This window comes from Phytophthora sojae (assembly GCF_000149755.1).
Source record: "Phytophthora sojae unplaced genomic scaffold PHYSOscaffold_10, whole genome shotgun sequence".
NCBI lineage: Eukaryota > Oomycota > Peronosporomycetes > Peronosporales > Peronosporaceae > Phytophthora > Phytophthora sojae.
In genome coordinates this window covers 165,969-193,302 of record NW_009258124.1, presented here as the reverse complement: position 1 = coordinate 193,302, position 27,334 = coordinate 165,969, and the positions used below count along the sequence as shown (strand labels likewise).

The 27,334-nt window shown below is 60.0% G+C and overlaps 8 protein-coding genes across 8 annotated transcripts; 6 read left to right on the top strand and 2 right to left on the bottom strand.

Annotated features, from left to right (window-relative positions):
- Positions 1 to 4,374: 4,374 nt before the first annotated feature.
- PHYSODRAFT_524371 (hypothetical protein) lies at positions 4,375 to 4,986 on the bottom strand (the record flags this gene model as incomplete). Its single annotated transcript, XM_009536982.1, has 1 exon — positions 4,375 to 4,986. A coding segment is annotated over one exon (612 nt), but the record flags the coding sequence as incomplete, so codon positions are not given.
- Positions 4,987 to 5,002: 16 nt separating this feature from the next.
- PHYSODRAFT_525644 (hypothetical protein) lies at positions 5,003 to 5,410 on the top strand (the record flags this gene model as incomplete). The annotated part of the gene is made up of 1 exon (XM_009536981.1): positions 5,003 to 5,410. A coding segment is annotated over one exon (408 nt), but the record flags the coding sequence as incomplete, so codon positions are not given.
- Positions 5,411 to 5,485: 75 nt separating this feature from the next.
- On the top strand, positions 5,486 to 5,647 carry PHYSODRAFT_387035 (hypothetical protein; the record flags this gene model as incomplete). The annotated part of the gene is made up of 1 exon (XM_009536980.1): positions 5,486 to 5,647. A coding segment is annotated over one exon (162 nt), but the record flags the coding sequence as incomplete, so codon positions are not given.
- A 749-nt stretch (positions 5,648 to 6,396) lies between these two features.
- PHYSODRAFT_305570 (hypothetical protein) lies at positions 6,397 to 7,355 on the top strand (the record flags this gene model as incomplete). The annotated part of the gene is made up of 3 exons (XM_009536979.1): positions 6,397 to 6,732; positions 6,805 to 7,048; positions 7,081 to 7,355. The coding sequence occupies 3 exons, from the start codon at positions 6,397 to 6,399 to the stop codon at positions 7,353 to 7,355; spliced, it is 855 nt and encodes a 284-aa protein (XP_009535274.1).
- Positions 7,356 to 10,903: 3,548 nt separating this feature from the next.
- Positions 10,904 to 11,365, top strand: PHYSODRAFT_435623 (hypothetical protein; the record flags this gene model as incomplete). The annotated part of the gene is made up of 1 exon (XM_009536978.1): positions 10,904 to 11,365. A coding segment is annotated over one exon (462 nt), but the record flags the coding sequence as incomplete, so codon positions are not given.
- A 322-nt stretch (positions 11,366 to 11,687) lies between these two features.
- Positions 11,688 to 12,239, top strand: PHYSODRAFT_524368 (hypothetical protein; the record flags this gene model as incomplete). Its single annotated transcript, XM_009536977.1, has 1 exon — positions 11,688 to 12,239. The coding sequence occupies one exon, from the start codon at positions 11,688 to 11,690 to the stop codon at positions 12,237 to 12,239; it is 552 nt and encodes a 183-aa protein (XP_009535272.1).
- Positions 12,240 to 14,455: 2,216 nt separating this feature from the next.
- PHYSODRAFT_256786 (hypothetical protein) lies at positions 14,456 to 17,782 on the top strand (the record flags this gene model as incomplete). The annotated part of the gene is made up of 6 exons (XM_009536976.1): positions 14,456 to 14,896; positions 14,985 to 15,420; positions 15,518 to 16,835; positions 16,861 to 17,008; positions 17,067 to 17,636; positions 17,777 to 17,782. Coding segments are annotated over 6 exons (2,919 nt in total), but the record flags the coding sequence as incomplete, so codon positions are not given.
- A 5,631-nt stretch (positions 17,783 to 23,413) lies between these two features.
- Positions 23,414 to 25,722, bottom strand: PHYSODRAFT_256811 (hypothetical protein; the record flags this gene model as incomplete). Its single annotated transcript, XM_009536975.1, has 2 exons — positions 23,414 to 25,241; positions 25,280 to 25,722. The coding sequence occupies 2 exons, from the start codon at positions 25,720 to 25,722 to the stop codon at positions 23,414 to 23,416; spliced, it is 2,271 nt and encodes a 756-aa protein (XP_009535270.1).
- Between the last annotated feature and the right edge of the window lie 1,612 nt (positions 25,723 to 27,334).

Here is a 27,334-nt window from a genome sequence, read left to right as displayed (position 1 = left end):
AGCGGTCTAGGTACTGTGATCGCGATCTATATGTACTGCGATCTACGTACTACATGTAGTACGATCACTGCATCGCACAGTGATATTGAGTGTTATCTCCTCATTGAATTTGAATTACACACTGGTGTTTGTCGCATGAAAACTTGAGCGGTTCGCTTACACTGTACAAGCGCACGGTGACTCAAAGATTTACCAAGAGATAGTATAGGCGCGTCCACATTTCCTGTACCTTATTACATTCTCGGTCCTCTGTGTCCCATTAAAACCGTTGTATGTTGCCGTTACCACGCTCTGCCGAGCACTCCTGTTGCATGGCAATTGAAGCTCTTTTCAAGTGGCACTGGACTACCACTACACGACTGCTCTGATAGTGGCTGCAGTTAAAGCAGAGTAGCGATAACTACGGCTTCCTGCACGGCAGTGTGCTGCAGCACACTGCCGTGTCAGACGTCCCCACTTCATGTACTGCATATGAGAATGACGACAGAGAAACCTGAGGCGTTGCTGATAATCGTTGTAGATGGGACAACAGCCGCACTGAAGCGCGGACTAAGCTAAAACCCGATGGTACAGTAACAAGACTGATCAAATTTCTGTCACCACCGACAGTATCCGGCTCTTCGATTATGGGATGCAGAGGGGAACGACAACTCGATCGTACTCAAGCCTTCTCACACGTCAGTTTCACTCTTAGTGACGACAATGCACTTAATGAACGGCGAGGAATTCGAGGCCTTCGAGGCGGCTCTGGCACTCATCGACGAATGCAGTGACGGGGTCCCCTCCGACAGCAGCGAAGGCAGTGTCCATGATATCTCCGCACTTCCACTAGAGACCGCACCCTCGAGCCCCCTGAAACGACCACGACGCCGAAGCATCAAGTCTACTAATCGCACCAAACCAGCTCCTACCGACGCCCCAGAGATTGCTCGCATCAAGGCGAAGCTAGCTGTGCTAGGACGAAACCGATCTCGAGACCTGCAGAAGCTAGAGCTGCTGCAACTGCGCGTCGAGGCTGCAGCGCTGGAAGAGCGACTGGATGATCTACACAGTGCCGGAGGAATGAACTCGACAGTCGCTGTTGGGACTCGCAGGCCTGCCGACGAGCTGCTTTTAAACGCTTGTGAGAGTTTGGCGAAAAAGCAGAAGACGCTCCGGAAGCAAGCGGAAAGGGAGAACGGGATGTTGCGAAAGCTCGTGGAGAGTCGGAGGAGGGCGATCAAGACACTGAAAAGGCTTTTTCAGAAGCAGAGTATCGATAAGGTAAGTGTTTCGTTGGTATTATTGCCCATCTGCGCTCGAATTTCTTACTCTTTCCCGTGCGGTCATGTTTTTTGTAGGCCCCACTCAGTTTGGCATGGCGGGTCAAACCGCTCTTTCGGGATGACGATACCCATGATACCCTGCAACAACTAACGAGCACGCTTGGGACTTTATGCGGCGAGACAGACCACGTGCTGATGTCGAATAGATTCAATACCGTCAATTCACCATTTTTCCAACTGAACTCGAGAACAATCTCAGCTACAGTGCTCACATCGAGATCCTCAAGTGCGAAGTCGTGCCTTTTCATTATCGGGCCGTTGGAAGTGCGTTTATGGACAAAATGGCGTCGCAGTTCGACGAGGACGGTTCCAACCCGGTAAGTACTGCTATTACCCTGGCATACTCCACTTAAACTTACAACGGCTAAAATGCATCTCAAGCAGGCCGCCTTTGAAGATAACTTGGCCACGCACGCCTTCTCCGTTGATGCTGGAGATCGCATGAAGGTTCGATATCGGTACAGCAGTGCCAAGTTTAGTGAACCAGGACGCGATGTAATCGTGCTTTCGGGACGAAACAAAATCGAGGAGGTCTTCGGGGCTTCTCTCGATGACGCGCACTACCATGAGCGAAGTTGGTGTGTGCTAAACGACGTGCCGCCTGGAGTCTGCCTTCTACAAATGTACATTGGCATAAGGATTGAAGCGGGCTCGATTGTGCGGGACACTGGTGAGCAACTCTTCCTTCAGCTCTCACGGCTGGTATCTGATCTCCGACAAAAGATGCTCAAAGCCGTTCTGAAAGATGTTGAGCAGAAGATGCTGCTCGCTGAGAGATCGATTGAGCACTAAAGATGTGTACTAGCAGCATGTTAGTTGGAGTACGTGTCCCAGATTCAATATACATAAATCCTCCTTGGAATTGTTATTAGCTTGTTGCATAGTAGTCACAATATTTCTGAATGTAGCGTCAAGCACCACCATTTTTACTATGCCGTTTACTGGCGCAATGCACATATGAAGTCTAATAGGTGCGTAAGCCAGCTCAACTGGAAGCACCGTAGCGTGAGTTATACGCCTTGATGATTGTGTATGAACGCAGCATCGGTGTCAGCAAATCCGCGTCATTTCTGATGCTGGCTACGCGGGTGTGGCTGGCATCCTATTCAAACCAAGTCCACCTGCTGGTGATGATCCGTTGGCTGAGCTGCGTGTGTGCAAGTTGTGCCCTCGCACTTTGTTTGTGACCAGCACGGGCTTTCCAAAGATGTGAAGCTCGTGACAGTAGTAGCAGTTAGCGACCCAAGAGTCTCCTTGTAGCTCTTCTGGAAGTTCAACCAAGCGTCTGAGGCTTCTCTACTAGTTCTGCACCATTTCGTCGATACCGCGTCCCGAGCCAAAGTTGACGCCAGGGCGCATGCTAGTTTCCGATAAATCCGACCTAAACACTCTGCCTCGTCAGAAAAGTGGTAGAGATAGAGACGCGACTCATGTTGAGCTCCTTAATCTACTGTAGCTTCTCGGTGGCTCCTTCGAGTTGTGTGACCATCGTTTCTTTCTTTTTGCAGTACCACCGTAGCTGCTTTGATCGTCGCAGTTCTCTCGATGTGACCATTTCATGAAGCATAGCTATGCAAGTCTGCTTCCAGTCAGCGTGCGCGGCTGCTCGCATGGTAAACATGACGACTCGGAGTATATTTTCAGGTCCTTGAAAACTCGGCGTGGATCCGAGTTGACTCTGGTCCGATAGGACTCGAGGGGTGCGTTCATGTCGTTATTGTCGTCAAGAACACACGGAGTTGCGGTTAACAGGCCTGACATTTCTAATAGCATTATCGTTAAATGTAGCTTGCAGTTGTTGGGCATCCTCACCCAACGCTACTGTTGTTGGCACTACAGTTGTTCAACCAACGTAACCGCTCATGGATGGCTCTAATTAATAGATAAATCATGACATTGTAGTATGGTGCCCTGTCACTGTGCTCAGGACGCGATCAAGCTGGGGGTCACGTCACGATTGACTTGACGCAATGAGTGGTGTGGCGCACAGCGTGGAGACGGTGGCGCAGCTGTACGGCTTGGGGTGACGGTGGCCCGAGCGAGCCAGCAGGCTACGGTCACCAGCAGCAGCAAGAGCAGGTTGCAGTCGAAGGCAGAAGATCGCTAGGAGGGGCGACCCGGAGAGCAGCGAAGGACAGTAAGTATGAGCGCCGGAGGGGTGACGCGGCCTCCCACGATGAGAGGCCGAAAAACCACGAGAGCGGAGATGGGAGACGAAGAGGGAGAGGTCCAAGTAGGAGTAGAAGGCGCCGTGTGATAGAGTAGGAAGGTAGGCTAAGCGGGGACAACGAGCGGAGGTTGAGCCGCTCGACCCTCAGTTGCGGTTTATCACTGGTCAGTGGTGAGTAAAGACTAAATACACGCAAGTTGCACCGACGCACAGGTTCCTACGCTAGCTGGTACTGCGGCTCGAGGGTGGTCGGCCAGGAGCACGAAGGAGTAACAACGAAGGTAGGCGAAAGTGACGGACAGTGCATATGAGGACGACGCATCAAGTAGGGTGGCGGGATCCGTGGGGAGAGACCACGGGGGCGCAGAGTACAGTGCAGTCAGTACTCTGGCCGTGAGAGATAACGTCTCCGAGCGTCGGATTCGTTCGATGGCAGTGACGGACGTTGTCTCGCCCATTTGCATGTCCGGCGGGAGCCGCCTGGGGCTTGCCGGAAGCCCAAGGTGTCCATGTAGCTCCCTCCCAGCCGTCCCTATTCCCGAGACCCGCCGTGTCGTTGACGGGTCAGTCGGCAGCTGTCTGATCGTCCTAAGCCTCGCACTTGTTGGCAGTCGGCGTTGAACCGTTGACCTAGGTGTGGACGTGGTGACTAGTGTGCTCTCATGTAAGGAAATAGGAATTGGGCTTCGGCTTCGGGTTAGCCTAGTAAACTACATCGTGGTCATACAGGGGCTTTCCGGGCTGGGCCACGGACGGATGGCCTAAGCGGGCTTAGCGTCAGCGGGTAATGAACAATGGAAAAGGAGACGGATGAACTAACAGAAAGTGTATTGTGCAATAGAGAAGAGCTAAGGAAACGACCATGACCACGCAGCGTGATCAACGGGCGGAGCGACGCGCAGCGTCACAGGAACGAGCGGAGACAGCGGCGCGCGAGGCGGCCAAGCAGCAACAGCAGCAGACGGTGGCTGCATCGGCGACGCTGGAGGCGGAAGACGGAGGAAGGGTGTTGGTGGAGACGGAAATGATCCGTCCGTCGTCGGGCACCACGCCAACGAACGCCGGGTTGGGACACTCGAACCCAGGCGGCGGCACGAGAACTAGCCACGACCTGGGTGTAACGGCTGGACGAAGCGACGCCACGGGAGGCAGAGCCGGCCCAGCAGCGACTCGAAGCATGGCGACGGCCGTAGCGGGGAACCCGAACGCGGCGACTAGCACCATGACGAACCCGAGCGGGATGACGGGCACGGGGGTGGTGATCTTGACGGCTGGAAGCGGCGGCGGCCACGGCGGAGTAGACCCGGGGCGCGCACCACCAGCTGCAGCTACGATGCCAGCGGTGAGGTACGCGGGGGCAGACGACCAGCCCCCACCGCGCCAAGTCATCGTACGCGAGAAGGCCAGAGCGCTGAAGCTCACGAAGTTCAAAGGTCTTGACGACAACATGCCGGTCACGATGTGGCTGAAGACGGTCCGTGCAGAGGTCCGTCGTCAGGCAGCGACGATGGGAGTGCAGTGGAGTGACAGCCAGCTCTACCACGAGGTGGCGTCTCACTTGGACGGAGAGGCGAGGCGGTGGTTTGCCACCGCGATGGAGTCCGTGCCACCAGAGGAGGAAAACATCAACACCTTGACCGGGATGCTGCGGGCCAAGTACATGGTCCAACGCACGACCCCCGAGGTGGTCGACCTGTTGAACCCGAGACGGCAGATGCGGGGCGAGCGCCTCGTCGACTACGCGCAGTCCTTGCGCGAAATTGTCGAGCGCGGGGACGTCGGTGAGAACTGGCTGGTGAACGCGTTCCTCAAGGGCTTGAGCAGCTCTGAAGGCGCGGCACACGTGCGCGGTCATCGACCCCAGTTGCTGGACGAAGCAGTGCGGCTGGCGATCCCCCACGTGGGTGAGTACGGAGAAGGATATGGCGTCGGCCTGGACGCAGCGATGACACGCTGGGACGACCGGGAGGCCCAGCACGGCCGTGGGCCCTTGGCGGCGGTGACGGTGAGAGGTGGCCAGGAGCAGTCTGGACTGAGAGGTCACGCGGGTACTGTGTTTACCGGGTACGGGCCGATGTGGGGCTCCAATCAGAAGCCTCCTAGGTACGATACTGAGGGCAGACCGGTATCGACCGGCGGAGCTAATCCAACGGGATGGTGGAAGGCAATTCCTCCTGGATTTTCACTGGTTCCAACCGGTAAGCAAGCCAGTCCGACCACTGGTTTGAAATTTCAAACGGCTGGCGGCGATCAGTTTGGAGCACGCGGGAAACGAACGAGCGGCGAACAACAAGCCAGTAAGCGCCCGACCAAGGCGCTGAAGGTGGAGGCTAACTACGGAGGTCCGAACAGAACGCGAGGCGCGCCCAACCCCACGCTGGCGACGTGCGAGGGGAGGCTACGCAACTTCGAGCGGTACCAGAAGCGAGTCCAGGCGCAGCGCGCGACGGCAGAGACTGGCTCGACCGTGCATCGCCCCGGCGTTGACTGTTTCTATTGCGGGCAGGGCGGACACTACGCGCGCGAATGTGAGCTGAAGCGGTCTGATCTGGCCGGTGGGGCCGCCTCCTCCGGGCAAGATGGCGGAGAAGGCAACGTACCTGACCAGGAAAATGGCCCGCGAGCGTAAGGGGCCCGACCTTACAGCTCGCAGGACCTGATCCGGGAAAACGACGAAGAGCGCAATGTGGCCGTAGTCATGGCCGTGGCCACGGTCGAGGACAACAGCGGGGTAGCGCTCGCAGAACGAAGGCTGTTCGAGGCAGCGGGGTGGTGGCCCAGGCAGCGGGTCAAGCCAAGCGTCGAGTGGCGGCCAAGAATGGGGATGGCGAGACGCTGCGTCCACGTCCGCCTCCCCGTAGCACGTCCCCGGTGGTAGCGGTGGCGTCGGCGGAGCCGCCGATGCCGCGCCCCAACGCCGCGAGCACCGGCCAGACGCTAGAGAGTGTGCCGTCAACTGGGGGTGGCGAGTGGCACGCCATGAGCGCGGACCCCAGACACCTAGCAAGCGCGCGCACCTGCGTGATACCGGAGGCCACCGCGGCGGAAAGCGAGGCAAAGGTGACAAACAAGACGGTGACGAACAAGACGGTGACGAATAAGATGGAGACGAACAAGACGGTGACGAATAAGACGGAGACGAATAAGATGGAGACGAACAAGACGGTGACGAATAAGACGGAGACGAACAAGACGGTGACGGACGCCGTGACGGCGGCCACGAAGGCGGATGCGGGGGTGTCGACTGCGGATGGCACCCCGGCGACGCCACGGACAGCAACGAGCGACACACAGGATGGCGGGGTTTAGGTCCGGCGGAGGGTGGCGCTCGACGAAGGGAAGAGCGAGGTAGACACCTCGCCCGACGAGACCGAGCGTGTAGTCGTGGACGTGGGCAAACAGCTGGAGGCGTGTGGCTGCGGCGCCCCCAGCAAGGACGAGCTTGGTGTCATCGTGGTTGCGCAGCTGCAGGCCGTGCGTGAGCAATACGCGAACGACGGCGTATTCCGGACGGAGGATGAGAGTACGGGCGAGGGCACCAGCAGCCCGAGAGGTATGGGGGGAAGACATCGGCGGGGACGTCAGCGGAAGGCAGCGTCCATGACGAGCCACCACGGACGCAGGATGGGGTGGTCGAAGAGTTACGGGCGCGCGACGCTGCCCGGGCCAAGGTGCTGCTCGCACAGGCGCGTGGCCACGAACGGCTGCGGGAGGAGGAAGCTGAGACGGCGCAGCGAGCCCGCAAACACGCGAAACGTGTTGAACACCCCGAGCCCGACGCGAGCGGCGAGCGCAGCGAGCACGTGGGCAGACGTCCACGGTTACCATGGACACGAACGGCAACAAGGACGGGAAGGTGACGCCCGATGACGACCAGTCAGCGGCCGTTGGCGAAGAGAGGCCTCCATCGGGTACTGCGTCTCTGCAGCAGTCACGAACGCGGCGGTGGTACGACAAGCGTGTGCGTAAGGCACGCGCCAAGGAAAAACGCCACCTACGGGCGCTGATCGATAAGGCGAGACACCTGGAAGGCACCTACTATGCGTTCGAAGAGCTACATAGGCGGGGTGGCAGTCGAGAGGCGAAAGCAATAGAAACGCAGGAGGCCGAGACAGCTGGGTTCGTCCAACCCAGCGCGACGAATTGTCCACATCGACGAGAGGACGCCGGCGACACGGCAAGCGTTACGCTTACACCAGCGGTAGCGTGTATGCCCACACGAGCGTGAGGAACATGAACGATGAGCAGCACCCTGTGCGAGTGGGGTGTCTAAGCGCAGTGTAGTCGACTCACTTCCGACAGTGAGCGTGCGAGTGAAGGACAAGCAGAAGGAGATCAAGCTGGATACGGGGGCGCAGTTCAGCGTGGCTGGCGAAGAGTGGTAGTCTCTGGGCGAGCGGCTGACTACGTTGCCACCCGTGGACTACGTCGAGGGGTTCACGGGTGCGGTTTCGAAGGTGCTGGGCGTGTGGCGCTTTCGGTTCCGTACTCAGTACGAGCAGAGTATGGTCGTCGACGCGCTGATGGTGGAGGGCGCGACGTGGAGTTCCTACTCGGCGAGGACTGGATGCTGCAGCAAGGAGTCAAAATTGACTTCATCTCCTGCGAAATGAAGTGGCATGCGGACGACGTACGGAAGGTGGTGCCCTTCTGGTGCTCGACCAACAAGCGGCAGACGCAGCCGGCCAAGGTGCAAGTAGTACGGCGAGCACGGGTGCGCACGGCGACCTGTCATAACGTGGAGTCGGCGGTGGCGGCTCCTGACGGCACGGAGGGACTGTTCACGCCGACGGGTCAGGGCGAGTCGCACATCCTGCTCGGCCCGACGCTGACGACTGTTCGAGACGGAAAGATCGTGGTGCCGGTGATGAACTTGTACGGCCGCACAGTGAAGTTGCCGCCAAAGGAGAAACTGGGCACGTGGACTCCGACCGGTGAAGAGATTACGGTGCTAGCGGAGGAGGGCGAACTGGACCGAGGACGAGTGCGGCAGTGGTTGTCCGACTTGCAGTCGGACACCAGGCCACTGAGCAACGAGGACGAGTTGAACGTGGGGGGCATGAGCGAGGAGGACCGCGAGCTGTTATTACAATTACTGGGAATCTATCCTACGCTACTCGAGCCGAGAGAAGGCTGTCCGCCAGCGGCCACCCTCGGAGTGGAGCACGAGATCCACACGGGGACGGAAGCACCGATCAAAGTCCGTCCCCGTCGACATGCGCATGAAGAACAACGCGATTGACGACAACGTGGACGAGATGTTGCACGGGGGAGTCATCGAGGAGGGTCACGGGGCGTGGGGCTTCCCCGTGGTCCTGGTGAAGAAGAAAGACGGGTCCGTGCGCTTCTGCATAGACTACCGCCTGCTAAACGCGATCACGGTGAAAGACGTCTACCCGTTACCGCACCCTCGACCACCTGTACGGGGCGAAGAGGTTTACGACGCTAGATTTGCACTCGGGGTACTGGCAGGTGCCCGTCGCGGAGAAAGATCGCGACAAGACCGGGTTCGTGACCCGGAGAGGGCTGTTTCGGTTCGTACGAATGCCGTTCGGGCTTGCCAACGCCCCCGGCACATTTCAACGGATCATGGACGCCGTGTTGGGAGGCCTCATGCAGACGTGCCTCGTGTACCTGGACGACGTCATCATCTTCACCAAGGGCGACGTGACGCAGTACGTGGTCGAGCTGGCCGCGGTGCTTCAGCGGCTGGCGATCGCGGGGCTCTCGTTGAAGGCAAAGAAGTGCACGTTCGCGGCCGACAGGCTGGAATTCCTCGGCCACGAACTGGATGCAGACGGAGTGAGGCCGATGGAGAATCTCGTAAACAGTGTGACGAACTTCCCAGTGCCACAGAATGTGGAGGCAGTGAAGCGGTTCGTGGCGATGGCTGGCTACTACCGCCGGTTCGTACCGCAGTTCGCCAGCAGGGCGGCTCCGATGACGAAATTAGGGTTGTGTGGCGCTGGGGGGAGGTGCAGCAGAGCGCCTTCGAGGAATGGAAGGGGGTGCTGACGGAACGGCCGATCTTGGCCTACCCCGACTTCTCCCGGCCATTCCGATTAGTCACCGATGCCTCAGTGGTGGGGCTCGGGGAGGCGCAAACGCAGGACCTGGGCAACGGGGAACAGCCCGTGGCGTACGCCTCGAAGGTGAACTCAGAGACGGTAGCCAGGTACGGCATCTCCGAGCTGGAGTGCGCAGCAGTGATTTGGGCCATGAAGCTCTTTCGTCCTTACCTGTACGGGCGGAGGTTCCAGTTGGTCACGGATCACTCCGCCCTGAAATGGTTGATGACGGCGACGACGCTGAGCGCCAAGCTGCACAGGTGGGCCCTGTAGTTGCAGGAGTACGACTTCGATGTCATCTACAAGCCGGGCGCCGACAACGTCGTGGCAGACGCGCTGTCACGCGCCCCTGTGGGTATGGTGGCAGCGGCAGAAAACGGTGACGAACATCAAGGCGGTGAGCAGCACGACGAGCCACGGAACGCAGCCGTACGGCACGGAGCTGACGAACAACGCCATAACCCCGGGGAACGACGGGTCCGCCATGGTGACGAACCCACCGCAGCTGGTTCAGAAGGCCAGCTGACGAACGTACTGATCCGCCCCGTGACAAGACCGTCCCGAAGCTGAAGAAGAAGGGCAAGTACGGCGCGCGGCCCATCGTGGAGGTGGACGGGGTTGTGTACATCAAGGGCAACGACGGCAGTAATCGCGTTGTGCTGCCCACGGCCTTGTGGGCTATGGCGCTGCGTGAGAACCACAACTCGGTGTACGCGTGCCTCTTGCGTACACCACAGACGCTAGCGCGGATTGCAACTAACTACTGGTGGCCTGACATGAGGGTCCACGTGCGAAGATGGGTGCAGTCTTGCCGCGACTGCGGGTCCCGGAAGGCGAAGGCGAAGGAAGTAGTGCCCCTGCTCAGGAGTCAGGGCGTGGGAGAGCCAGGAGACCGGTGGGCGCTGGATGTGGCGGGGCCGCTCCCCGTTACACCGGACGGCAACCGATACGTGATCGCCGCTGTAGACTACGCGACACGTTACGCGGTCGTGGCAGCAACGCCGGCGCACACGGCGAATGATGCAGCGAGGTTCATGGTCGAGAAGCTGGTCCTCGTGCATGGGCCGATGTGCGAGGAGGTAATGGACGGCGCACCGGAACTGAACGGGCAGATTGTGGAGGCGCTGGTAAACGAGCTGCAGGCGAAGCAACTCACGCCAGTGCCCTACCGACCCGCGCTGCTGGGACGGGTAGAGCGGTCCCACCGCACGTGGAAGGATATGGTGGCCCTCTACGTGTCGGCGAACCAGGACGACTGGGACCGCTGGCTGCCGTGCGCAGCATACGCGTACAACTGGGCGAGACACATGAGCACGGGCTTCAGCCCCAACGAGCTGATGATGGGGCGCCGGTTGCGCGCTCCGAACAAATTGTTGCGAACGAGGACGAGTAGCGCAGCGAGGACCGGGGCATTCGCAGAGCATTACCGAGCGTTGGTAGACCGTCTCACACGGGCGTCGGAAGTGACACGCACCGCGCTGGCGAAGGACCAGTTACGGCGCAAGAAGTACTACAACAGACGAGTGCGCGAAACCACGCCGTTTGGCGTGGGCGACCTCGTTTGGGTGTTGAAACCTCCGCGGGGTAAGGACATTACGAAGCTGGCCCACCAGTGGGTGGGCCCGGCCAGGATCGTTCCGGACGCCGGCTACGACGAGAGGCTAATCGTGCACTGCAGTTTCCTGGTGTCGAGCAGTTGCCCGAGCAGCTCGCTCGGCACGGTAGCGGAACAGATACTGCAAGAACTCGCCAGGGAGGACGCCGACTCGCAGGATGAGAACGGCGATGAGGACGCGGAGACGGAGACGCAGCCGGTGAATAACGAGGGCGACGCTGAGGGATCGCGCACCAGAGCCGGTGGATCAGGACCGACGGCTGGGGGCCAACGGGCACCAACGGGTACTTCGGCCGTTGAATCTCCGACCACGACAGGGGCGCCAGAAATAAGTCGCCAGGGTCAGAGTCAGAGCCCTCGCCCAGCTCCTGAAGCACGCGGTGCCGCGGGGCAGGAACAGACGCCACTTGTGGAAAAGAAGCGGCGGCGGAAGGCGGTGCAAGCAACCCAGGACGATGAAGACGAGCGGCCGACGCAGCAACAACGACGACAAGAAGCTGATGCCGCGCATGAAGCGCGAGTATCCCGCCGGCAGGCTGTGCGCGACGAGCAGGAAGCCGCAGCCGCGACGCAAGATGGTGCAAACGGTGATCGTGGGGTACAAGGTGGTGGGGAAGCCGGAGACGGCGACGAGCGGGCGAATGAAGCCCAAGAGCCACGAGGTGACGGAGGAACAACTGCCGGCGTCGGAACCACACATGGCGGTGACCACGGAGCCACAGTGGAGATGGTACAAGGGCGAGGACCGCCACGACCACCCGCCCCAATGCCCGAGCTGCTGCAGGTGCCAACACCAGGATTTATCGTCGAACGAGCGCGACGGCAAGTTCGTAATCACACTGGGTGTTACGTGCAGGAACACGAAGTGGAGTACGGGGTACGGCGTGGGGGTCCCATGGGCCGGCGATGGTTGTCTGCAGAGGGGTTCGAGGCGCTCGACGACGCCCACAAGATCAAGGACGATCTTGATGCCGGGGATGGCGTGTAGTATGGTGCCCTGCCACTGGGCTGCAGGACGCGATCAAGCTGGGGGTCACGTCACGATTAACTTGACGCAATGAGTGGTGTGGCGCACAGCGTGGAGACGGTGGCGCAGCGGTATGGTTTGGGGTGACGGTGGCCCGAGCGAGCCAGCAGGCTACGGTCACCAGCAGCAGCAAGAGCAGGTTGCAGTCGAAGGCAGAAGATCGCTAGGAGGGGCGACCCGGAGAGCAGCGAAGGACAGTAAGTATGAGCGCCGGAGGGGTGACGCGGCCTCCCACGATGAGAGGCCGAAAAACCACGAGAGCGGAGATGGGAGACGAAGAGGGAGAGGTCCAAGTAGGAGTAGAAGGCGCCGTGTGATAGAGTAGGAAGGTAGGCTAAGCGGGGACAACGAGCGGAGGTTGAGCCGCTCGACCCTCAGTTGCGGTTTATCACTGGTCAGTGGTGAGTAAAGACTAAATACACGCAAGTTGCACCGACGCACAGGTTCCTACGCTAGCTGGTACTGCGGCTCGAGGGTGGTCGGCCAGGAGCACGAAGGAGTAACAACGAAGGTAGGCGAAAGTGACGGACAGTGCATATGAGGACGACGCATCAAGTAGGGTGGCGGGATCCGTGGGGAGAGACCACGGGGGCGCAGAGTACAGTGCAGTCAGTACTCTGGCCGTGAGAGATAACGTCTCCGAGCGTCGGATTCGTTCGATGGCAGTGACGGACGTTGTCTCGCCCATTTGCATGTCCGGCGGGAGCCGCCTGGGGCTTGCCGGAAGCCCAAGGTGTCCATGTAGCTCCCTCCCAGCCGTCCCTATTCCCGAGACCCGCCGTGTCGTTGACGGGTCAGTCGGCAGCTGTCTGATCGTCCTAAGCCTCGCACTTGTTGGCAGTCGGCGTTGAACCGTTGACCTAGGTGTGGACGTGGTGACTAGTGTGCTCTCATGACCGAGGCGTGTAAGGAAATGGGAATTGGGCTTTGGGTTAAGCCTAGTTAACTACAACATCTTCCTAGTTGGATCCTTTTCCAACCTACTAGTTTTGTATGTACTGGATCGTTTTTAGCGAGCTGTCGCCTCTGCCCAATGTGTGCTACGCCGATTTGAGCAGATCTTGCCGCGAAAAGCGAATACCAGTTGTGTGAGCTTGTGGATGGGCTCCTTGCCACGCACAGCGGCCTCATTCGTAAGGCCGTGTAAATTTGCACAATACACACACCAGGCGACACGTAGTTGAGCACACACCAACTTCTCTGATGGTGCCGTACGTCTTCGAGAGCAGCCCTAAATAACCCCTTAATCTCGTTTCGTCCCGCTGGTTAAAAAAAGTTGTGCTTGTGTATCGAAGTCGTCAACAAACAACATCAAGGCATGCGACTTCGTTGTCTTCACTACTAACCAAAGTCACATGTCAAACAACACATAAAACATTACAAGAACCAGTACTTGAATGAAAGCGTGAGGCTTAGCCAATGAGCACTAACCGCGTTGAGCTCGTGATCGTCAAAACTCGACGCCATCTTGTCCATACCGCATTTCGCATGTAGAGCGCTACAGCGGTTCAAGAGATACACCTTTATTTAGGCCAATCAGAGATGCGAGAGAAAAGTCCGTGGGATCGCATGTAGAGAGATACACCCCTAATTTGGGTGTTTTGCGCATTTTTGCATTCACATTGAACCACTAGTTCCAAGCGCGCGAAGGCAGAGGGGAAGAGCAAGTATCCGACCTTTATTTACATAGAAATAAAAAAATTAAAACAGGTATTTTTTTTAAAGAACCTACATTTAAAAGTATTTTATATCCTTTCTATTTAAGTTTAAAATTAATTAAATATTTAACAAAATAAAAATTTAAACCATTTAAATGGTTTAATTATTATTAATAAAAGCATTAAGTAGGTCGTTTAAATCAAACATCAATGTTTATTAAAAGAGAGGGTGTTTTTTATGGACAATGTAGTGAAATTTGTGGAGTAAATCATGGGTTTATGCTTCGTAAATCTTTTTCAATATTTAATTTTTTTGAAAGAATTTTTAACGTTAATCTATTTTTTTCAAACTTTTTAAATAAATAACGTTGTTTAATATTTTTTATTTTTTTTGCATAAACTAATAAAATAGATGTGGAGATAATCAGCACGGCCCTGCGTCGCGCCCATCAATCCGCGTCGCGTTCCATCAGCCGCGTTGAAGTCCATCACTCGCGTCCCGACGCCTTCTTCCTCCGGCGCCCGGCGCGCTCACTTCTTCCGCGGGGTACTACACCACATTCGTCCCGCTGCCACGCACGCGCACTCCCCAGGTGGGTGTGTCGTCGCAGAACCTGCCCCGCGCCTTCGCTTTGTCTCGACTTCAGGCGCCCCCGTCCACTCGGTGACTGCTCTTGTCGCCGACGCGCACACTCTCCAGCGCGAGAACCAGGAGCTGCGCGCCCAGTACGAACTCGTCTCAGCGCACAATGCGGGCTTGGCTACTCACGCGTCCGCGCTGCATGACCGCAATCTCGCGATCTTGCATCGTGCTCGCGAGGGTTATCGCGCAGGCATGATCCGGCTCGAGCAGGCGCTCTTCTCCTGGGAGCACGCCGAGCGGGACTACGCAGTCCTGGAGGGCCAAGTGGCCGACTTCCGCGCTCGTGCTAAGCGCGCCGACGCTGCCGAGGCTCTACTCCGCGCCGAGCGAGGCTCCTCGACAAAGCAATATCGTGATCTTCAAACTCAGCTCCGGGCGGCACGAGACCAGGTCACTGACTTGACCGCCCAACTCGCGCGCGCTCCTGCTACGCCGCCTCCCTCCACCGTGCCGTTAACGCGGCTGTTTGCTGCACAAGGCGGGCGCGACGACGCGCGCGCCGAGCGTTACGGCCTTCGCGTCGACCTCGCAGCCGCCCAAGCCGCCCTCGCTCCTGTCCAAGCGCGTGGCCGCTGCCGAAGCTGAACGAGATCACATGCGGCAGCTCGTGGCCACTGCCGAGCAGCAGCGCGACGCCGCTCTCGCCGAGCGTGACCGCGTAACCCCCGTTCTCGTGGTCGTCGAGCAAGAGTGTGACGGGGCCCTCGACATGCGGGATCAAGTGCGTCGAGCCTCCACGGCCCTGAGACGCGAGCGAGACGATGCTGTCACCAAGAGGGACCAGGCACGTCGAGCCGTGGCCGCCCTTGAGCAGTGGCGAGACGCTGCCGTCGCCGAGAGAGATCAGGCTCGTCAGGCCTTGACCGCTCTGGAGCAGCAGCGCGCCCCGGTCGACGAAGAGCTCCGCGCGGCCCGTGCGTCGCTTTCTCAGAGCCGCATGGAGATCGAGGCGGCCCAGAACCTGAACGTCCCGCTGCAAGGACGACCTTCGGCGCGTCAACGCGCTCTTAGTGGCCCATGCCGAGGAGCTCCGCCGCAGCGCGACGTGTATCCACGAGCTGAAGAAGTCAGTGGCTACTGCTACGACTCTCCGTGTGGCCGCCGAGTCCGAGATGGCGCAGGCTCAAGCCGGCGAACTTTGCGCCACATCTCGCGCGGCGCAGTATCGAGCTGGGTGGCTGTCCATTCGGCGGTCGTCTCAGCAGCGTCGAGGACCGGTCGGCGCCCAGACCCATCGTCTCAGAACTCGCGTCGCCGAGCTGGAGGAGGAGCGCGACTTGGCCATCCGAGAGCGCGACGAACGCGCTGTGGCTTGGCGTCGGATGCTTCGAGACGCGCGTCGGGGCCGAGAGCTGGCGCTGTGGGTGCGCGACGAGCTTGCCGATCGTCTCGCCGGCGTCGTAACGCGTGTAGGCGGGCAGATCGACACCGCTGACCTGGTCAGGCGACTCGAAGCCACTTTCACGGCGGAGATCGACGGTGCGATCCCCCTCCCCCCTGCTATTCCTACGTCCGCAGCAGTTCCTGCGGCATCCGCGGTTCCTGTTCCTGCTTCAACTGCGTCGAGCTCTGGTGCCCGGGCGGGCTCGTCGGCTTCGACGGCGGGCTCGACGACTGGCGCTTGCCCTCCAGCAGGTCCTTCGGGCTCCCGTCCTGTTCCGACTTCGTTCGCTGCCTCGTCCTCGTCGGGTTTTCGGCGACCTCGACACGGCGCGTCGAGTCGTGTGGGTTCTCAGTCACACGCGTCTAGGCCGTCAGGAGTGGCTTCCGCTACGTCGTCTGGTTCTTCGCCCCTTCGACGAAGTCGGCGGCCCTCTACCGTGGCCGACACTGCGGCTTCCGACAACGCCGCTGCGCAGGCCTCATCTGCAGCTACGCCCTCTGTGGCCGCTGCAGCTGCAGCGCGCGCACGAGAGGACGCGTCGCTCTTCGGCTCCGAGTCTTCGGACAGCGAGGACCAAGCGCGGCGAGCTCAGTCCAAGCGCCGCCGGCTGCATAGCCCCGGGTCTCGCTCACGGTCGCCGGCGCGTCCGCCTCCTCGTTCGCCGTCACGGTCGCCGGCGCGTTCGCCTCCACGTTCGCCGTCACGTTCCTGGACACCGTTCTGCTTCGCGTTCGCGTTCCCGCTCGGCCTCTCGTTCGCGTTCGCACTCGCCTCCACGCTCGCGCTCGCGTTCTCGCTCGCCCTCCTTGGCGTCGACGCGTTCGGCCGGCTCAACGCGTTCGGCGCACGCGGCGGGGTCGGCGGCCTCGCGTCACTCTTCTCCTGCACGGCCGACGCACTCCTCGCTGAGGGGCCGAGCGGCAGACGGAGCTGGACCAGGCCCTGGTCCGGGCGATTCGGGCGACTCCAGTTGCGACGTCTCGTCCGCTTCCTCGTCATCCCGCGCCTCGTCCTCGAGCACCGCCTCCAGCGGCTCGGCGGGGAGTGCTCCGGCGGCGCCCTTCTTCGACCCTGTGATTCCGCCTGCCGGAACTCCGTCTGGCTGGCGGCAGCCTCGCGTACGCTCCTTCGCCCAAGCGGGTACGACGTCTCCGCCTTCATCTCATCACTGTGCAGGAGTTGCGTACGCTCTTCCTGCCGCCGCCCGGCTGGATCATTCCGCGCCGTGTTCCCCCCGCGCCTGCGAACTGGAACCGCGCCCTCGTGACTCTGGCCAACGTCGACGCGCTATACGCGACTCGGCCATGGCGGTACCTCGCTCAAGCCGCTGAGGCGCTTCTCTTCGCGTCCGGCGACCCGGCGTTCCGCCCATTCCTACGTCGGCTCCGGCACCACATCGAGCACTGGGCTCAGGCGTACTGGGAGGCCACCCATGAGCTCTTCGTGCAGGGCGCGGCGTGGAAAAGGTGGCGCACGGCGCGCAACTCGCGTCGCTCACACGCGGGCAACCACCTCAACAGCCTGTTGCAGCTGGTGGTCGGGCTGTTCCAGCAAGGGCTCGCAGACATGGACCTCTTGCTGGACCCAATGATGCTTCACTTTCCGCCCGCGCACACGTCGATCGGACGGTGGTATCCAGGCCTCCAGCACGCGACGTTGCAAGCCACGCTCGACGACATCGACACGCAGGAGCCCTGGCGCCGGTTCTATCGGACGCCGCTCACTGTGGCCGAGATGGACGCCAACGTACGCTGTCGAGTGACGCGCGATCACCCCGCCTTTCATGTGCCGCGTCTTGCAGGTAAGTTTGTCCAGCAGGTTTGAGTCTTGGCCCATCGTCGCAGTCCGTCGCGTTTAGTTGTTGTAGCCGTAACTTCAACACGTAGCCTTGATCTTTTCCCTTGTTTCTTTCCACTTCTCCATATCTTTTATGAGACGGCCCTCCGCCGTCCCATCTTCAGCAACAGGCTGGTCCTCCTCACTTCCCTCATCCAATCCCTCGCTCCGGCCATTCCCAGAGTAGAGGCTTCCCACCAGTCCTCCCGTCGACAGCCCCCCTGCCGACTTAGTCGCACCCGTGGGCGTTCACCCACCAGGCTCCGCCGCCTCCGCTTTCTCGTGCGACTGCATCGCCTCGAACCGGTTGCGTCCCGTGCGCTGGCGCAGGAAGTCGTACAACAACCCGCCGCAATTCAGATCGAGCTCGTCGACCCACGTCATGTCCGGGTAGCCCTTCCATTTGACTTCGAACTGGCGTTGCGTGCGCCCATACCGGGTAGCCCGCCCCTCGCGCACGTTCACGATCTTCTCGACCTCGAAGACGTCGTCCTACAGCTCGCGCGTGGCTTCCCAGCTGTCCTCCGGCAAGAGTACCTCGTCGACGTCGAAGCGTTCCTTGGCCGGCACCGTCAGCTGCGTCGTGGGTCGCGACGGGAATTCCCGGACGGGCTTCAGCTTGGAGATGTGGACGACGGGGTACAGATGATAGGGCGTACCCGTCGTCTCGAGGCGCACTGCGAACGCGCTGACCAGCTCGGCGACGCGGAAGGGTCCGTGCCACATGTGCGCGAGTTTGCGCGCATACCCCGGCTTCACCCGATCCAGGTACAGCCAAACTTGCGAGCCCGTCGCGATCTCATGTCGCGTCGCGTTTTCAGTTTTTCGACGCGCTCTCTCTTCGACGGCCTCTCGGACTAACTCCAACGCTTGTGCCGTTGCCACCTTGTAGTGTCGCTGGATACGGAGCCTCCACCGCCTCGCCTCGGCGTCCCGGGTCGACGTGTTCCCGACGGCCAGCGTCGCTTCCAGCGTCGACCGAGGATCCCAGCCGTGCGCTAAGAAGAACGGGGTTTCATTCCTCGTCTGGTCGTGCGACGTGTTTAGCGCGAAGGTAAGACGCTCGGCGTATTCGTCCCAGTCGCGTTGGTCGACGTCCGCGATGTACATCTTGATCGCACCTGTAACCGTCTGCACCATCCGTTCTGCAGCACCGTTGGCTTGGGGACGATAAGCAAGCGTCGCTCGCTGTCTCTGACCCATGAGTTTGCTGAACGCCTTGAAGAAGTCGGACATGAAGCCCGGCTCGCGGTCGTGGCGGATAGCCTCGCTCGCGCCGAAGCCCTGAACACCGCCTCCTCGTACGCCTCGGCCACCGTCTGCGCGGTTCGTGATGCATTCGCTTTGACCACGACGAACCCCGTGAAGAGGTCGACCCAGACTAACAGCTCTGTGTTGCCTTTGTAGGATGCCGGCAACGACGGAATATGGTCCATGGCAATGACCTGGAACGGGTACGTCGCGACGATGTTGCCCGGCGACTCGCCCTGGATGGTCGGCCGACCCTTTCCCGTCTCGCAGTCGGTGCATTCGTCGACGTAGCGCTGGACGCTTCTGAAGATCCCTGGCCAATGGAAGTGGCGCCTCACGCGTTGGTACGTGCGGCCAATACCCTGGTGTCCGCCTTCCAGGCTCGCGTGATAGTGGTGGAGTACATCTTCCCGAAGCGTCTCCGGGATCACCAGCTTCATCATCACATCGCGATCCTCGGCGGAATCGTCGCTTCTCGGCTGGTAGTAGAGCAGCCCGCCTTCGCCCTCTTCGTACTGAGGTGCAAGCTTTTGGCAGTTCTTCATCTCGCGCCGAGATAGGTCTCCGACGTCGCCGCGGAGATACTTCTTGAGGTTGACGATCCAGACCTCTTCGTCCTGGGCGACGTGGATGCGATCCAGGCGCCGTCGTTGCACCACCCGCTCCTCCAGGACTTCTGGAGGACGGGCCCTACGTGTTGTCGTGCGTGCGGCAGCCGAGCGCGTCGTCACCGCGAGGACTTGTGCTGTCCCGCGTCCCGCGTCCATGGCCTTCCCGGCGGGGTCATCTACGCCGCGCGTTTTCGTGTCGCGATTTTCCGCGTCGAGATTTTCCGCGTCGGGACTGGCTGGAGACGCCATCTCGGGACTCGATGCCCGTGGTCGGATGACTTCTTCCAAGCGATTCAGCGTCTTCAGATCTTGAATCTCTTCGGGGCTGTGCGCGTTGCGACCTCCTTGACGCTGCAGAGCTTGTCCAGCCAGCATGTCGGCACTCTCGTTCCAGTCTCGTCGTACGTGGAAGAGTTCGTGGCGCGGCCATGCCTGGAGTGCGTTTCGCGTCTTTTGTCGCAGCAGCTTCAGCCCCGGGGACTTGCAGTCCATCTCGTCCCGCATCTGCCTGATGACAAGGTTGGAGTCTCCGCATACAACGAATCGGGTGACGTCGTCGAGTTCCTCTAGAAGAGAACATCCGAGCAGCAGCCCGCGGTATTCCGCCTCGTTGACCGTGAGGTCCGTCGCATATCCCGACGCGGCGCGCACGATCTCCCAGTTCGGCAGCTGCCAAATGACAGCACTGTATGCTCCGCCTTCTCGCTTCGCCTTGGCCGATCCGTCAAAGCTCAAAACGTGCAAGACCTCGTCGCGCGCCACGTCGGGGACTGGAATGACTACAATCCTGGAGGCCCGTTTCCGCGGGGCGATCTCTTCTAGCGCCGCGTCGACGAAGGCTCGCGGGGTAATGCCCGCGGCCAGCGCGCCAAGGAGTTCTTCTTCTCCCTTCATGGATCGGCAGATTTCCAACTTCCACGGCGAGAGGATCGCGGCCCACTGTGACAGTCGCCCTTGTAGTCCTTTGGACCGGAACAACCAGGCGAGTGTCGTGTGACGTGTTAAGACACGGACTGGTCTCCCTGCTAGCATCATGTAGCACTCGTTTAAGACGCGCAACAGGGCCAAGATCTCCTTTTCGACGATGTCGTAGTTCAGCTCGTTGGGCTTCAACGTACGACTGGTGAACTTCACAGGCATGTACACTTCGTCGTGGACCTGCGTGAGCACCCCTGAGATGGCCCAGTCGCTGGCGTACACGATCACGACGGATTCTCGGTTCGCGTCGAAGTGTTTCAACATTGGGGTCTCGGCGAGTTTTGCCTTGAGCGCGTCGCGTGCGTCCACTTCTCATGCCCGCGGACTTTTGGACGCGTGACGTACTCGTTGAAGTCGGTCTCCGTCAGCGAATACAGCGCGGTTACATACACCGCAAAGTCTGCAATGAACCGGTGGTAGTAATTGAGGCTACCCAAGAACGATTGCAGGCCCTTGAGTGTGCGCGGGAACTCGAGCAACATCAGCGACTCCAGATTCTTCGGCTTCGCCTCGAGACCGAGTCCTGAGACTTGATGGCCCAGGTAGTCGACCTTGGACATGCCCCACTCGCTCTTTTCGACACTGATGGACAAGTGCCACTGCTCGCAGACATCCAGCAAGCGTTCGACCTTCTCGCACAGGTCGTCCCACGACGTGCCCCCGATGAGGAAGTCGTCGATGTACGACCTCCGTCCCAGAATGGAGTGAATACCTGGCTTCACCGGTTCGCCGTCTTCAAAGACGTCCCGAGTGCTGCCATCCGGGGACAGCTTCATGAACCCGTAGAGCGCGTTGTCGATCAAGCGTTGGTAAATCCGCGGCGCGTTGCACAGGCCGAACGGCATACGCAGCCATTCGTACAGTCCCATCGGCGTGAGGAAGGCTGAGATGAGCCGGGCCCGGTCTGTCATGGGGACGACCCAGAAGCCGCTCGCCATGTCGAGGGAGCAGTACCACAGATACTTGTCCAAGTCTTCGAGCAAGTTGTTGACGAGCGGCATGGGCTAAATCATCAACTGTGTCAGCCCGTTTATGAGCCTGTAGTCAATGCAAAGCCGGATATCGACGCCGTTCTTCTTTATGATCACGACAATGGGCGACGCCCACGGCGACTACGACTTCTGGATCATCCTCGCGCTCAGCAGCCCTTTGATCAAGTCGGCGACTTTCTCTCGAAACTGCGGCGGGATTTTCCGGACGCGTTGCGCGACGGGTTTTGCATCGCCCACGTCGATGTCGCAGACAACACCCAGGGCGGCCGGCGGCAAAGCGTTGCCTTTGTCGATCAACCACTTCCGTCGCTTCCAGATGATATGGCGTAGCCGCGTTTCTTGTATCGTGGCTTCCTCGGGCGGGAGTCCAGTCGGTATGCCGACCTTCAAGTCCTCGATCATCACCTCGGCGGTCAGCGAGAGGTCTGGCAGCACTGCCATCTCAGACTCGAGATCCTCTACGAAGAGGTCGGACCCCTCGTGGATGAGGACCGCGTCGTCTTCCTCCTGCTCATCAGGTTTCGCCTCGTCGAAATTCGGCTCGACGGGGTTTGGTCCGTCGAGTTTTGGCTCAGCGAGTTCCGACTCCGGCGATTCTTCCATCGCAGCGCTTCCAGCCACAGTCGGAGGCATATCGGGTTCGCTTTCCACCGCCTCCTCGTCCGTATCCGGCTTGTGGTCGTCGGGTGGCAAGTCTACCCCCCCTTCCCTTCGGCGCTTCCGCGACAGCCGCCAACACTGGGGTCACGGCGCGTCGCGTCCCGAGTTGTCTCGGCTCCGGGCGCAAGATGGCTTTAGGCGTCGGGTATGAGGGGCGACCCGTCGTCTGTACGTCGAGCTCGGCTGGGATCCAGTTCTCCTCCGCGTCGCGCGTCGCGCCGTACGCCAGATTCTACCACTGCTGGTACCGGGTGGAGCCCAGTCGGGCGAATCCACGGTTCCGAGGCTGGCCGTCAGACGGCGTTCACCACCCAAGCGTTTCATGCGCGTCGAGGGTTATCGCTGCGTCTCCGATGTTCGTGACACGCAGGTACGTTTTCTTTCCGACTCTCCCCTTGACAAAGGTAGTCACCCACGACTCTGCTTGTGTCACCCACACGAACGGCGCGTTTCGATCCGGCCTCAGCAATACTTCATGCGTGTCTCCTGGTTCGAGCCTCACAGGCGTCTTGACGTTGACCGGGTGCATCCGTGCGCCGTATAGCGGTCTTCGTCCGATCATCTGGATATGCACCTCGTCGGGGAGGCACGCCGTGCCGTCCGCAGTGTCGATGCGCACTCCAGCGGGCACCATGAAGTTCATTCCCAGCGTGTTGGCCGACGAAGTCGCCGACCCACAGGTGCATGTAGTACACCAAGTTCCCAGCCAAGGTAATCTTGACTCTGGTTCTCCCCACCGTGTAATATGTCTCATCACGAATTCCCACACACTCTTGCGTGATCTCCGTGTCAATCAGGCAGCCTACCTCACGAGCAAAGGTGGTGTCCAGGATGGACACCTCGGCACCTGTGTCGAGCAATAACACAGCATGGCGGTTGTTCAGCTTTCCATGAATCTTGGCCTGCTTGTACCACTTGTGCGGCGCGTAATGTTTCCAGTATCCGCGTCGCTCTCCTGGTTGCAAGTCGATCTCGTCCAGGGGTGGTTCACGTGCAAACTCGTCGTCCTTCGTACGTCGGCCCGCCGAGATTCGCGGCGCGCGTTCTTGCGTGGTACGTTCCGGGTTGGATTCACATGTATTATCATTCAGGGAAGTCGGGCTCTCACTAACCACGTCTCGCGACTTCTTGGTCACATATGCATAGACGGAAACAGGTCGCTCGTCTCGTACTGGTTTCCAAGCCAGCGAGCGTCCTACTTTAACATCTTCTCGACGGCCGGCGGCAGCATTCCCGCGTGTTTATTCGGGTCAAACCACTGGCGCAATTGGTTGAAGAACTCCTCCATCGGGCATTCTCCGGCTTCGTGCACGTCACCGCAGGCCTTGCACACCCTCAAGCATCGCTCCGTCGGGTGCTGGCCACCACACTTCTGACACGTCAACATCTTCCAGCCGTCTCCTTCGACATGGCGACGTGAACCACAGTGGCGGCACCGCGGGCGGTCGCGCCCCGAGTCATCGGGATCGAAGTTGCGACGCGCCGGCTCTCCCGGCGGAGCCTGTCCCGCGACGAACAACTTGGCGCGTTCTTCGTCCGCCTCGTCTTGGTCGTACTGGCGATCGTCGCTGTCGCGACTTTCGCGTCCCGAATCGTACTCGTCCGACGCGACGTGAATCGCATGCACAGCGCGCGCCGGCTGAGTCGGTGGGGTCGGCGCCTTTTGGCGGAACTTGTTCGAGCCGAAGAGAGTCTTTTTCTGGTGGGCCAGTCCCCGTTGTCGGGCACGCAGCTTCTTCTCCAGCGCCTCGGAGTCGGCGACCTCCATCAGCGTGAGACGCGAGGCGAGTTCGGCCTCCTGCGTGTTCAGCGTCCGGATGAAATGCTCGACGTGTTCGCGCTTCACTTCAGTCGTACCCTCGGCGTATGGGATGTTGGCCCTCAAGCCCGCGACGTTGAGCCGGTACAAGTAATCCAGGGGGGTCTTGTCGGGGCGCTGAGCCGCATGGTAGTAGCGGCTGGCCATTGACACGCCCTTGCCGCAGTATTGCACACGGAATTGCTCCATCAGCTCGGTCCATGATTTCTTGACCTTCCTGGGCAACTGGAGATACCATTGGCGCGCAGGGCCGCTCATTAGATCGCTGAACTGCCCGCACACTTCTTCGCCCGTCATCCTGTCGCGCCGCGCGGCGGATTTCAGACGGTTGAGCCACAGTCTGGCTTTCTCTTCGCTGGCGTCCCGTCCCGAGAACTCTTTCAGCTTGGACGATGCTGAGAGGCGTACGCGGGCGAGGGCTACGCCGCCGGCTGTCGCCGTCGAGACGGCGGCCGCGGTTCTTGGCACTCCGATGTCCAAGTCGAACAGGTCATCGGGGTCCTCGTCTGCGTTGCGTCGAGCCCTGGACCTCGTCGAAGAACGCGAACTGACCGACTCCATGGCGATATCCGCTGCCTCCTGGGGGCGAGCCACCGTGAGTGTGGGACTCGCGGGCGGCTTCGGCCCCGTCGGAATTGCGGCTGTGTCGGCGCGCGGGGCGCTCATCACTGTCGTCTGCATCAACTTGATGATGGATTCTCCCAAGGCCTTGGGAAGCACCTCCTCGGCGGGTTTCGTCAACTCCGTGCGTGCGGGCGCCGCGGATAGCTGCATGACGCGCGGCGGCCGGTTCATGGGCATGCGCTTGGGCGACTCGAAACTGCTGTCGGAGTCCACGCTCGATTGGTATCGAGGTGGAGGCGAGGGCGTGGTCGTCGAAGTCTGGGCTGGGCCCGCCGAGGGACTCGGCGCGTCTTGGTCGGTTTCGGAACTCGTCGCGTCTTGTTTGACGGATCCGGCGAGAATCGCCAAGGGCTCCTGCACGACGCGAATCGCACGTAACCAAGATTTGAGGTCCCAATCGCACAGCCTCTCCATCTCGAAAGCCCCCCGCACGAATCCCGAGTCACGCAGCATCTGGAAGAGAGTCGGCGCGGCGTGGGCGACGCTGGTGAGACTATCGAAGTCCGGCGCCACGAAGGGGCCTGTGAAGCTGCTCATCAGCATGGGCTTGAGGAAGACCAAGATTGGATTGGGTCTTGTTCTAGCAGACGGAAGAGCTCCGTGCGCGCCACGACGTACCGTACCTCCTCGACGGTGTACTGACGTCCCGTGTTCTTGCCTTGCGGCTTGGACAGCGACTCCTCCGCCGAGTCTGGCGCGCGCAGCTTCTTCTTCTTCCTCTTGGGCGACTTGCGCTTCGTGGCTGCCTTGGCGGTGGGTTGTTGTTGGTCGTCGGCCTTTGCAGACTTCTGACCGGTAGGAACACGACTTGCGTCGCGGCCCTTCGCGGCTCCATCGTCGGGAGCCGCATCGGGAACGGCAAACTGTTCTTCGTAGCCCTCCTGGTCGTCGCTGGCCCCGTGGCCTGTCGTGAAGGTTCCCTCAGAGCTCCAGGACGCGACAGGTCTCTCACTGTGCTCTCTTGCGGTCGGCGACCTTCTAGCCGACTGCGCACCTGCCTCCGATGCCTCTTGGATCGTTAGCCCGTTATTCGAAGTAGTACTCCCGTGTCGCGGCACCATTGTGGAGTAGCGCCCTCGCAGAAATCTCGCGAATGCGATCTCGCACAAACTCGGCGCGTCTGGATGGCGGTCGCGCCGAGCAAATTATACCCGGTTGTTGGAGTAGCGTATATTCGAAATACAGGCCCAAGTCTTCGCAGGCTTTGGAGTTGGGGGTTCTTGTGTTGACGCTTGTTCCTTGTCGTTGGGCGTCGAGCCTTGGGCGTGCGGCGTTATCGGGCCGGCGTTTCCTGGGGCTTGTGTGGCGTTATCGGGCCTACACGGGGGTCTTGTGCACGGCGGTTATCAGGCCACTGCGGTCCTTCGCCTAGGCAGCGCGTTATCGGGCGCCCACCTAAACGGTATACGTTTAACGTGCCTTTGTTCCAGCACGGGTCTGTGTATGGGGGGGAGCACCCGAACCAGCAAATGACGGGGGGCCGTGATATCGAGGCGGCTCTACTTGCCGGCGCTTGGTGGTTCCCCTGGCACCTCGGAGAAGACGGGAGGTCTTTGTGGTTCAGAGAAATTTCGGGACTGAGTCCTTACCCTATCCTATGTTCTTGCTACTGGCTACTCTGTACTACTGCTTGCTAAGCCTACCGCTCTGGGCCTATCCCTACTTCTGTCGTGCTTGCACTGCCGTCCTTCAACCTGGTTTGCGTGGCGCAATCAAGATCTTACCTCGGCGCGTTTTGGTCGGCGGGGGTTAGGGTCGGCGCGTTTTGCTCGGCGGGGTTTAGGGTCGGCGCGTTTTGCAGAACCGGGTGTGCTGGTCGACCCGTCGGATGATTACGCGTCGCACTGGATTCTGGCACCGTGTCTCACGGCCCATCACCCACGCCGACTTTCCCGTCGAGCACGGCCCTGCGTCGCGCCCATCAATCCGCGTCGCGTTCCATCAGCCGCGTTGAAGTCCATCACTCGCGTCCCGACGCCTTCATCCTCCGGCGCCCGGCGCGCCCACTTCTTCCGCGGGGTACTACACCACATCAGCGACCCCCCCCCCCCCCCCCCGCGAATGTATGGCGTCATATCCGCAAGGGTCAAAAAGAAGGACAGTATCTCGTTGTGCGAGCCTCGCTAGCGGAGCAATGGAAGGAACTGTTCATCTCCCATCTCGTTGTGGTGGCCAAGGCCGGCACGAGTCCACCCGATATTCGCCTGATAAACGACTAATCTTTCCCGCAAGGCGAATCTGTAAACGATTTTACTGACCGAACTCACCTGCCGGAAATCTCGTGCAACCCTCCTGGTCCAGGAGTCCTGGCGACATCGCCAGGAGAAGTTTTCGCCACGGCGAGACCACCCGTTCGCGCGAATACTTATGATGCTAGGTGACGTCGCTGGAGCTTTTCGCCACGTGCCTGTACAAGCCGATCACGCCCACATGTTAGATTTCTTCATCGGCGAGTTTCTCGTGATTGACATAGCCAGTGGATTTGGATGGTGCGGTTCCCCCGCTTGGTACTATCTTCCGGGAGAGCTCATCAATGGGCTGTATGAGCACCCCGACAGCGCAGCTCTCTCTCGAATATCACGCCAAGGCTCGTTCTGGTGCAATGATCACACCTGCGTTGAGGTCGACAACGAGCTGCACTGCTACGTGGCCAATCTCGCTCTACGCAGCGCG